General features: G+C 43.5%; 1 protein-coding gene and 1 long non-coding RNA gene across 5 annotated transcripts in view; both read right to left on the reverse strand.

The window, feature by feature from the left end:
* Positions 1-114: 114 nt before the first annotated feature.
* LOC142894216 (RNA-binding protein with multiple splicing-like) overlaps positions 115-12198 on the reverse strand; it is a 45865-nt gene continuing 33781 nt past the window's right edge. For 2 of the 4 annotated variants that reach the window (XM_076035491.1, XM_076035489.1), the window contains 3 exons: positions 11641-11704; positions 3391-3511; positions 115-2777 (listed from right to left, as the gene is read on the reverse strand). In XM_076035491.1, coding sequence (XP_075891606.1) covers positions 3475-3511; positions 11641-11704 — 101 coding nt within the window. In that variant the 3' untranslated portion in view covers positions 115-2777; positions 3391-3474. Of the gene's footprint in view, positions 2778-3390; positions 3512-11634; positions 11705-12198 lie in introns of all 4 variants that reach the window. The other 2 variants (XM_076035490.1, XM_076035488.1) reach the window with 1 other exon arrangement.
* On the reverse strand, positions 4151-10000 carry LOC142894218 (uncharacterized). The gene is made up of 2 exons (XR_012927789.1): positions 8402-10000; positions 4151-8350 (listed from the first exon to the last, which is right to left on the reverse strand). It is a non-coding gene; the product is annotated as an uncharacterized LOC142894218 (long non-coding RNA).

Consider the following 12198-nt stretch of genomic DNA (forward strand, 5'->3'; position numbering starts at 1 on the left):
CAGCCGATTTCCAGAAGCACGTGTTCTAGCAAGAGCTGGAAAGCAAGAGCAAGCAAAGAATATACCTTTCTCATTTATGGGGAGTTTGACTTGGGTTATTTATTATTTTGGCAATCAATTGTCCCTTTAAAACATTGCCCAAAGAATGAGAAACTGAATCCATCAGTTGATACACAAGAGGGAAAGATAACACCGTTTCAAATTCTACTCAGCATAACACAAAAAAAAAAAAAAAAAAGTTTGGTACAGTTTCACATTGAATTAATTTTTGCGAGGTATTGCAGCGAATGATGTTTAACTCACTTGTTGTTTGTGTCAAGATCTTTTCAGAGTGCGATCACACAGTTAATCAGGTGGGGGAGACCTAAGATGAAGCACCACCGCAACAACACTCATTGAGAAGGAAAAAAAAGAAAAGAAAATGTGACAGCTGGGTTGACGTCAATCTTTAATGGCAGATGGCCTGAAATGTCATCATTGAACATTTTTATAAAAACTTCTCATTTTGCTTTTTTTTTTGTTCCAACAAACAAAACAAACCTCTGCAATTCACTGAAATCCAGATTCTCCTCACAGTGGCATTAAGTACATAAATATCAACAGTACTGTATGCAATCGGGGATACAAAGGAAAAAATAAAATGCGCGTGCACACACACACACACACACACACACACACACACACACGCCATGAACATGCACAGAACACACTTGTATGCACATGGTTTACTGAAACATGGAGGAAGGGATCGTCGTATGAAAATTCAAGGAACTTCTGTACCACAGAGAGACACAAAATCCTTCCTGGAGCGACTTTGTTCTTCAGATTTCACAGTGGATCGTTTGAGTAAAACAGTTTTCATAGAATTATAGACACGCGCAAGAAAAGAGCTCTGGAAAATGATCAAATCAACAGACAATTAAACATACAGTAATACTTACAAAGGCTGTATATGTTGGCTATCTTTCTACCAACCTTAAAGACATGAAAAACACACGCACACACACCTTATAAATACTTGTTCTAATAATAAATTTGGTGCCACACTCGGCTCAAAAATGTTCATCAAAGCGAAACCTGCTTAAAGGGAAAAAAAAAATCATTTACTATTATGTGCATACTATTATTATTATCATTATTAATATTATTATTCGTAACAAACACAATATAATTCAGCCACTCCGATCTGATTGTACACCACTGCGCTTAAAGATGACAGGGAAGATTGTTGTCTCAGTATTTTTGATTGTCCCATTAGCGTGACAGGTGACTGAGCCTTATCAGAAAAAAAAGGCAAGAAGCACTGTTTTGTTTTGTTTTTGTCAGAACGTGACATGAAGGAGATATTTGCGGGCATCAAAATGTCACAGGAGTATTATCACTCGATAATATGTCAAACGGCAAAGACATTATTGCAGGACCATGATACACAGGATTACAAAAGATTATCAGTTTTTTTTCTCCTCACACTCAAACCACAACTATGCAAATCTCAAAAAAAAAAAAAAGAAAAGAAAAGGGAAAAACAGAAAAGGTAGCCGATCTCGTCTGTAAAAATAGACAAAAGAGACAAATTACTTAAATTGGTTGAATGTCCCTTTCGGATGGAAAAAAGGCTCCTTTGGAGTGACACCAAAAGAGACATGCTGAAAAAATAATGTCAAACTTCTGAAGGAGTCAGATTCAGAGGACTACAAAGCAGTCAGAAACGGAATAATTCCGCTAGCCTAGATAGCTCTCCAGTGTGTAGAACAGAAAAAAAGAGGGGGAAAAGCCTTTGGTCTTTTGTTTTCTCTGCTCTATGCAGCTGTCCTCCTGCAACACAAAGACGGAGCAGAAAATCCTTAATATAGCTCAGCTCGCTCTGTTGTCTTTCATTGTCTCCGGGGGTCACCGTCTCTGCCTTCACCGGCGATGGCTTAACTCCTGTCAATGCCTCTATTAGACTGCCCTAATGTGAGCAGGTGTCATGCTGACTGCTTACTTAAAAACACCCCAAAACACATTAGATACAATGACCAAGAGCGTAAAAACCTCACATGGGCAAACCCTGAAATCGCACGGGGGTGGGGAGGGGGGGGCGGCAAACCGTCGGGGCTGCTTTGGTCGACAGTCAGGGCAAAAAAATAAAAAATAAAGTAAAGAAAAAAAATCACCTGTATGAAAGATCTTCACAACCGGAAACAAAACAAATCAAAATCAAAATCAAAATCAAAATCAAAATCAAGTCAAAAACAAAAACAAAAACAAAAACAAAAACAGAACCATTTCAAACGTCGTCTTGATTACAAAAATACTTTTCGTATTTCTTTAAAATATCTAAAAATGTACAGCATCAGGGTTTTTTTTCTTCTTTTTTTTTTTGCAAAGTCATGCTTCGACATTTATCTTTATAATCATAATAACATTAATATGAATTATAATATGAATGATATACAGAACAGTAATAATTCTAGTCATATAATAACATTACAGACGGCGGCGCTTTGGCCACTCCTCCTTTGAGTCTGACCTTTGCAAAGGGGATCCTGCATAGTGTCTGTGTGTGTGTGTGTGTGTGTGTGTGTGTGTGTGTGTGTGTGTGTGTGTGTGTGTGTGTGTGTGTGTGTGTGTCATGGAGGTGTGGCCATAGCACCGCCCGTAAATCGTAGCTACGTAACAGTATGGAAAAAAGGAGTTGTAGGGACTTTGGGCGAGGATGGAGGATGGAGGGGGTACTCGATGTGTGATGGAGGCTGGGGTCTAGATTGTCCTGAGGCCCTTGAGGCTGCTGCTGCCTGATGGAGAGACAGAGGGGAGAAGAGTCATATGGCAGCACGTCAACACAAGGGCCAGGACGCAAGTCACAGTCGACTCGATCAAAACAGCTCCCATTCACTTCCGGGGTCGCGACTGAACAGTTGAGCAACGCTGCTCTCGGCGTCCAATCGGTGGCCACATTCAGTCCATCGACATACAACAGACATTATTTATTTTATTGCCCAAGAACCTCCCAGCTCCCAAAAAATATGTTATATTTAGCCTTCCGTATTACAGCCTACAGGGAAAAAAAATACTTAGTTTTAGCTTTCTGCTAAAAGAGACGTTTTATCGGTCCTGCCGTATACCGAGAAAAGTTGTGTGATGTGTTTGTTTCCATAACACTTAATTTCTGAGAAAAAAAGAAGCAACACAGATGAAGGTATTTTGATTTCACCACTTGAGGTGGCAATCAAGCATATCAAAAAACAAAAACAAAAACAAAAACAAATCCCAGTCGTTCTGGTAGAAGGAAGGAGGGGCCTCTTCAGTATGCAAAGTGAGATTTATGTTTTTGTTTTGTTTTTTTCCTTTTCGTCTCCAGGTCTGCTGGGGTCATCGGTCCTGTGACGACTAGCAGCGTGTACTCACCGACGGTACGCTGCTCTGGGAGCCCGGAGACAGATCAGTCCTCCTGGTTCCCTATTGGACAAGAGAGGCAATCTGCAACGCCCGTCACAGCCGGCCACGGCCACCATCACACATCAGGAACCTGTAGGAAAAAATGGAGAGCAGAGACCGTGTTGCTGCTTTATTGGCTTGGCTTGGTTTCCTCTTTTGTATTGGATAGAGCAACATTTTTGTTTATTTTCTCAATATTCAAACTAAAATTAGCTTAGTTAGGGCGGATACAAACATGAACCATGCGCAGCAACAGCCTTAAATGTATATTAAGTGCATTATCTAACACAAAAAGATCAAAACGGGCTAAAACAAAAAGAGAACGAACATTAAAGTTTGACAGCAGATGCAACAAACTGTTCAAATGTTTAGTCCCACACCTTGGTGTGAAGAAAAATCAGTGTTTCAACAGAGGCACTTGACTCTACGAGCTAAGATTGACAGACAGAAGCAGTAGTGGGCGCGGTGTTGATGCTGAGGTGCTAGAACGGCCAGCATTAGACCTTCCCATATTAAACAACCAGCAAATGGTGGCACTCAGTGATTTTGCAGCAGAGCGGACATCACTGGCATGTCTGATGTTAATGCAAAAACTGCACATGTGTACAACACAGAGTCATGGCCGAATCATGATCTGCAGAAGAGGGCTCGGCTTTAGGACCTTCACCTCACAAACCCAGATGTCGCGCCAAAAACAGAAATGTTTTTGTGTGGCAATGTTGTTTGGGCGGGGGGGGGCAAAAGAAACCTTTTGGAACAATAAACAATTAGCAAACCAAACATGAGCTCGGGAAGGGAGGGGCAGGAGCAAGACAGACAGGAAGTGAGAGACTGGGAACTGTTCCTCAGTTCCTTTCGGCTTTGGGGAACGCTCTATAAGGGCCACGGCTGGTCTGGCTAAAGCCCTGTTGCGCATTCAATGAAGGGTGAAGGAATCGATTTGCCGTACAGCCGCTCGGCTAAGCTGATGCGACGCATACCTCCGGAGCTCCCTATTTGTTCTGGCTGAGGCTCCGAGGTTAAGCACTGGGTTGATCATTGAACATGTCGCCGCAGATCAGGGAGAAGATTTAGTGATTTGCCGGCTTAATGTGCAACATCCAATAACCGGGCCCGGGCGCATAATGTGAAATAGATAAGCGAGTCGTGTTTAGGAAAGCAGGCGGGGATGCGGCTCTCGGGAATGTGCGTCTGGCATTGCCAGCAAAGAGAAAGAGTCCACAATCCATCACTGTGTTGTGGGCAACATCGACGCACAGTGACACAAATGCTTGGCTGGATTAATAGTAGCGATGGAGCCAAAATCTAAGTTCTACTCAAACTGTGAGTTAACAGCTCAAACTTTATTTACAATCTCTACCTGGACATTGAGGTAATAATATATATTAAAAAAAAAAACCTCCTGACCTCAAGCCCTGTTAATCTGGAATAAAGCCTTTAGGCCATGCCTGTGTTTCTCACATACCAGCCAGAGCTGCTGGGGTTAGACGGTGATGTTCACAGCTGCCGACATGTATCCAGCTCCTGAGAGCCGAGGAAGGGATGGGGCCAGGGTGCTGCTACAGTATATAAACTGGTGTGTGTGTGTGGGTGTGTGTGTGTGTGTGTGTGTGTGTGTGTGTGACACATCAGTGGGGGAGCTGACTGAGAGGATAACGTCCCACTTCCTTATTAGAAGTGGCCCCAGCTGGCCCTCGGCCCTCCTGTGGGAGTTCGCTCAGCGCTGCACAGGAACCGCTGCTTTTTGTTGGACTATTGGCCAAAAAATTTCCTGAGGGCAGGCACCTAGACTGTGTCACACACACACACACACACACACACACACACACACACACACACACACACACACACACACACACACACACACACACACACACACACACACACCACCTCCAGCATGTCTTGCCAAATGGAAAATCCGGATTACCTTTCCCTTCAGTTCACTGGGCATTAATGTCCACTATTAGCTTGTGATGTAGCATTGCGCCACAGCGTGAATGTCAAATATTGTTCGGCTTCACAAACATTCCAACGAAGCACCAGTCAAAGTCTCTGGGGCAACAGCGCAACACAGACACAGGAGTGTTGTTTTTCAAAAGCCACTGGTGGCTAAACTCACAGTTTTCATCCCCAGTGATTATAAAGAAGGACTTTGCAACTCAGCTGGACTGCTGGGAGTTCACATTTCTGTTGTCAAAAAAAAAAAAAAAAAAAAAAAAAATCCATCTGGAAGTGTTCTTCTGTGTATTGTTTTTTGCCAACCGAGGCAAATGGGGGTCCTGTGAAGAGAAAGGGGCAGGGCCAGAGCCGGGGCTTAGCCGTAGCTGAAACAGGAAGCTAACGGTTTGGCAGTGTGGATGCTGCAGTGAGGTCAGTTTGATCAGAACTAGACATTTCCCCATTAGAAGAAGAGCACCGAAGGATCTTCTCCACTAGTTCGGTCAGACACAGTCGAGAATCCCACCGTTGCTGGGAAGATTCTTGCTTGTGTGCCAGTTTACCAAGGAAGGGCTGAAACTCACTCTGAGAACTTCTTAATCGTAGATGATGAGGACTTTCCTGTCATGTCTAAGGACTTTACCACAGCTGTCCACACACGTTCACACACTCCCACCCCCTCATAGGCATACTTCAACCATGAGTGGAACATCAACTGAATGACCACAAACCTTCTGTCAAGCTTCATCTGGATTAACGCTGCAGAGGAACGTCTGTCAGCAGACGCTTCCTGTATCAACAATTTCAGGGCCTCTTCTTTGAATGTACTTCCAACTCAACGGAGCAGACGGCTTTGCGCAGCAGTGCCACAAATCTGTCTGCAGCATCAGATCAAGTTTATTCCTGTATCCTTTGTAGCTATAATAATTTCACAAGTGTGCGGGCGAGTTGGCCGAGTTGCACAAAAACAAAGGAATAGAAAGTGTGTGACACAAAACAGGACACAGAGGTTACAGGAGAGCATCCGCTCAGCGTGCACACAACGGCAAAGCACGGCACGAGGTCTCGCCGACCTGTGGCGCTTGCATGCAAAGCTGTGCCATATCAGGTCTGGACTGAGCAGCAAGGCTAACCTGACAAAGACAGATAGAGCGATCCACGGAAGTCATGAGATTCTACAGTGTAAAGACAAATACATGGGAGTTGCGTCTGAGAGTGACTGGGTTCAACCCACCATGACAGTGCAGATTCGCAGGCCAGCTCTTGTGCAATATTTGTAGAAGGGTGAAGGAAAAAGTTTGTGCTGGATGGGCTGCATCTCCTCAGTGTTAGTGCTCTAATGGTTCTACTCAGAATGTGATTTAAAAAAAAAAAAAAAAAAAAGCGTGAGAGGTTACAGAGAATACTGTTTTGTTTTTTTTTGTTTTTTTTAAATCTGATGTCTCCCAGCAGAGCAGTACGTCGAGTCACTCTGAGGGGGCAGCGCAGCTCAAAGGGGAGGCAAGACTCGATCACGACACGAGAAAGACAACTTCCTCGAGTAAATAAGGCAAAGCATGTTTTTTGTATTCTCTGGTTTCAATTGTGCCTTTGTGCAGAGCCCCCTGGTGGCTATGCCATGCCATCACAAAGGATGCCAGCAAAAGCAGCGGCTGTTGCTGGCATCCTACATGAAAAGCCATCAGCTTGCTTAGTGCTCTGTTTACAGTTTCTGGGTTAATCGCTGGGTTTTAACTTCCTGCTAACTGATGCTTTGATGGACCACCCACGTGTTGAGAAGGGGACAAAGGCAAGGCAGCCACAGGACGGGCTCAAAGGGCGGAAAAAACACCTGGCTGGGAGAGGTAGCGGTGCCCTTTGTGACACCAAGGACTGACTTTTGGTTTTTTGTGTGTATCTTAGCACACAGTAAACCAAGACAAGGCTCTGGGAAGTAAACTAATGGAATAAATATCGCTGTTACAAAATACTGATAATGTGGATTATATGAGACCATAATATAAATCTTGAAATTCAAACAACCATTCACACTCACATGCACACCTACGGACAATTTAGAGTGTTCAATTGACCTCACATTCATGTTTTTGGACTGTGGGAGGAAGCAGGAGAACCCGGAGAGAACCCACGCAGACACAGGGAGAACATGCAAACTCAACACAGAAAGGTCCCAGGCCCGGAATCGAACCCACAACCTTCTTGCTCTGAGGTGGGAACCAATCAAATCAGTTTGTGGTCTAAACAAGAAAAACACGCACCAACAATTAGCATCTCTTCTCAAAAACAGTGCTCCCTTTTCTCTGGATAATCCACAGATGTCACAGGGAGCAGTTTTCCTTCCCAAAAGAAGAAACCCAAGACAAAAAAAACTGCTCACAGCTGAGATCAGTGTTTTTTCAGAGCAAAGCAAAGAAGACACAAAGCTGCTGATGTTAACCAAAACTGACTTCATCTTGCGGGTTGCTGGTTCAGCAGCAGGTATCGCACATCAAAACCTGGACGATGGAATAAAAACTAAAACTAACGGGTGTGTGCCACCTCACCTGCGCAGTGTGTGAGCGTGTGTGTGTCAGCTCCGGCGGCCTGTAATTATTGCAGTATTTTGGTCTGTCCGACTTTATGCTCCACTGTGAGCCAGATGTTGTGTTTGTGTTTCCTTGAGGGGGTAATATCCACCAGGACTCCCTGACCCTGCCAATGACTTTATCCAGGTTTGATGGAGGAGTAATTATTTCCTTCCAGCCACTCCCTCCTTCACCAACTTCCTCCTTCACTTCCCTCCCTTTGATGGATGTAAAACAAAAAAATTCCCCTCAAACATCTATGCTGTTAATCAAAGGGACTCGCACCAATCAACAGCTCGATGGATGCTGTGCTTCATGCTATCGTCCAGGCCCATTCACTCGCTCCTCCGTGCACTCCCCGAGGGGTTGGGAGAACATGTTTCTTCCTGTCCCGAGACACTGAAGGGAGGGGACTGCTGACACTGTGACTGCCGCGCGCGCGCACAGACAGACACACACACACACACACACACACACACACACACACACACACACACACACACACACACACACACACACACACACACACACAGGGCCAACAGAGATACCCAGCCAAGCAGGGTATTCGTTGTGCTTTGTGGGTTTGTCTTTTCAGCATGTTTCCTGGTGGCACCACAGCATTTAGTTTGGAGTGAAAAATGACGAAATATGCACTCGTGTGCACGTCAGGGCTTGCTAAACGCTGCAATGTGTGGTTTAACTAATTCATTTGTCATTATCGAAATTGCGAGAATGCCCAAAACATTTTTTCTGTGTTTGATATTCACAATCACTTCAACCATTAATTCAACCCTGACGGACGATAATTACTGAAGGGCAACATGTGGTCTTTATTAGGACGGAATAGTGAGCATGATGTAAACATGTCTCCCTATAAGCAATAAAAACAGACACAAGATGAAATTAAAGCTGCAAGCAGCATTGATGGGGCTGAGCACGCTTGTTGTGACCGCCCCCTGACACCCGCCAACTCCCCCGACGCACCCCGACACCTGCCGACTCCTCGCGACGCCTACCGATCCCTTTAGAATTGTGCAAACCCCTGCCGATGCCTGCCAACCTCTGCTGATCCCTGCCATCCCCTGAGGATGCCCTCTCAACACTCGCCCAAGTCCCTGACACATGCTGATGTGTCCCAACGCCTAACATCCCCTCCTGATGCCCCTTCCAACGACTTCTGACCCCTTCAGACGCCTGTGACCCCTGGTAACCCCTGTTGACCTCGATATGCCATAGGTGGTGTTGTTGGGCCTATCAAGTTAATTCTTCTTAATCATAAATTTAATACATGAACGAAATACATGTCTGTAAAATTTTTATGAAATTTGGAGCAAGTTTTAGGGGTAAAATGTGTGCAGGAATTTGCTTATGACATTTTTTCCTGTCGGTGGCGCTGTGGAGCACCTTGAACTGTCATTTTTGCATGAAAAATTGTTCATCAGTCCTGACGTGCTTGCCGAATTTCATCAAAATTGAGCAAGGTTAAAGGGGTCAAAATGGGGGTCAGATGTGAGCAGAAATTCAATGATAACACTTTTGGATCATCAAATTATTTTAATTGGACATTTCTTTGTATGTGAGGGGGAAACCTACCTGACTAAATTGTTGACCCTGATAAGAAGTACACGTCAGTATTTTCTTCGTGACTATAGCCCCTCTCCAATTTGAATAAAGGGCAGTTTAAGTTGGGTTTTGTCACTTGTGCCTGTACACCGTACCGAAATATTTACTGGAAAAAAAAAAACTACAGAGATCTCGAGGATTTCCTTCAGAGTTTTTGATCTTCACAGTCTTGGCTATATTGTACAATGTATGGCACACCGAAAACATTTGCAGTTTTGGAGAAGAAGATGTTTAAAAAGTTTTGATTTTTTGTACATACATGCAAATATGCTCAAATTGTGCATTTTCTGTCGAAGATAGAGACTCCGCCCAACAGGGTGAAATGTAGGTGAGGATCAAATGCAGACGTGGCTTTTGGTCCCACAACTCTACTATGTTTGTACTGGTCGTGAAAAATGTTCTCATGAGGGCTTTGGTGGCGCTATGGAGCACCTTAACCTGTCATTGTTGGATTAAAAAACATGTTTCACAGGTCCTGACATGGGTGCCAAATTTCGTCAAGACTGAACAGGATTTAAGGGGTCAAAGTTGGGTCGAAAGATGCATAAGAAGAAGAAGAAGAAACATTCAAAAAACAATGGGTCTTTCTCAGCCCCAAAAAGCCGACTGGCAAGGGTGATGAAAAGTAATTTCACAGTACAAAAGATTATGTCTTTTATATAATTTGACATACAGTATATTCAGTCTTCCTACGTAGCAAGGACAGCTTTTTCCCATTTAAGAAATATTGCTAAAATTAGAAATTTCTTGTCTTTCAAAGATGCAGAAAAAAAATCATTTTGCTTTTGTTACTTCTAGACTAGATTACTATAATTCCATATTATCTATAATTCCATATAATCTTCTCTTAGGACCTTACAATTGACATAAAATGCTGCTGCACGTCTACTAACTAACTCCTAAGGAGGAAGCACATCACACCAGTTTTAGCATCTTTACATTGGCTTCCAGTTGGATCTAGAATTGAATTTAAGATCTTGCTAATTGCTTATAAAGCTCTTCACTCTCAGGGTCCTTCCTACATTGAAGAACTTATTGAACCGTATCCTCCAAGAGCCCTTCGCTCTGAGGATTCAGGACTTTTGGTAGCTGGTAAAGTCTCTACAATTAGATCAGAGGGAGGAGTTTCAGCTTTTTGGCTCTACTTTGGAACCATCTTCCGGCCTCGGTGAGGGGGGCAGACACCGTTAGTTTATTTAAGAGTAGACTTAAGACCTTCCTCTTCCATAAAGCTTACAGTTAGTATCTACCCACTGTCAGTTGTGCTGCGATAGGCCTGGGCCGCTGAGGGAGATCCTTCTCTCCTGTTAAAGGGAATCGTTGCTCAGTGCAGGTGGAGCTTCGATCACATTTTCCTCTCCACCTGTAGTACCTATTATTTGCATGATACTGCCACAGTCTCTGTGTGTCTCTGGAAGGTGATGACCACAACGCAGGGAGCTGGACAGTGCAGTCCTGGGGGTCTTGGTGCCATCGCTTCAACTTTGCCAGCAGGATCAGGACGAGGACTGGATTTCATGGCAGATCATGCGTCATTATGGACTCTTGCCCTCCCAAACATAAACAAATGCATTCTACGTGGACAGCAAACACAGACTAACACACTCTAAATGTATGGTTGTACCACCCCACCATTCAACATTTGGGCCTATGTAGATACTAGAATGTTTTGACATATATGATACAAAAACATCCACTTATATACATATTTTAATTATTCATTCTTATATATCTGCATCTACTGTTTATTGTGAGAGCTTTAACCCTGCAACTCACTCTGGCCTGTCTGCCACTCTGGCTACTTCTATCTCTCTCTCTGTCTCTCTCCCCATATTTTTTGTATTTCCTTCTCACCCCAACTGGTCATAGGCAGATGACGGCCCTCTGGAGTCTGGATCTCTGATTGTACAAAGCGCTTTGAGACATTTTTGGATGTGATTTAGCGCTGTACAAATAAAAGTTGATTGATTGATTGAACATTTAACTAAAGTACAGTGTGTTCTCCCCAATGAACACCTCTTTGACAATCTATAGTGCAGTTGCTGCACGCATGTGTGTGTGTGTGTGTCCGTGTTTACTCTTTACTCACACATACTTCAGCAGAACTGCCTGGACTTCCATCCCTGAGGAGTTCCATCTGCAGGTGGGAGCCAGCGAATCTAAACACAAAGGAAGTTAATGGAATAATGACATTACAGTGATGTCATGTTTGCAAAGGTCATTTTACATGTTTATGTTCAGTCTCTGTGCTAGCTAATGACACCATTCATGCTAAGCAAAAAGCTGCGGGACTTTGACTACATATTTATTGTACTGACAGCAATGTCCCATGAAAGATATGATGACATACTTTTCTTTCCTTTGAACTAATTGGGCCATTCCTTTATCACTTAATTGACTCACTCATTTTGTTCATGTGTTCAATTACACCACATGCTAAACAGAGACACACATTGTATTGCTCATATTAACGGCAATCACATTTCTGTATTTTAGAAAATATGACAGACATGAATTTGATTAAATTATGTGGTCACGTGTTTTTGCTCGATTTACTGTGGTGAAGAAAAGGCTAAGAGCAGCTAAAATCACCCACAACTCTCCTGGTAAAAGAAAAAATGCCAGTGAAGCACAGTCGGCTTCTTTTAAAATT

This window comes from Nelusetta ayraudi, unplaced genomic scaffold (assembly GCF_046127955.1).
Source record: "Nelusetta ayraudi isolate G7.1 ecotype Tasmania unplaced genomic scaffold, CSIRO-AGI_Nayr_v1 ptg000042l, whole genome shotgun sequence".
Taxonomy (NCBI): Eukaryota; Metazoa; Chordata; class Actinopteri; order Tetraodontiformes; family Monacanthidae; genus Nelusetta; species Nelusetta ayraudi.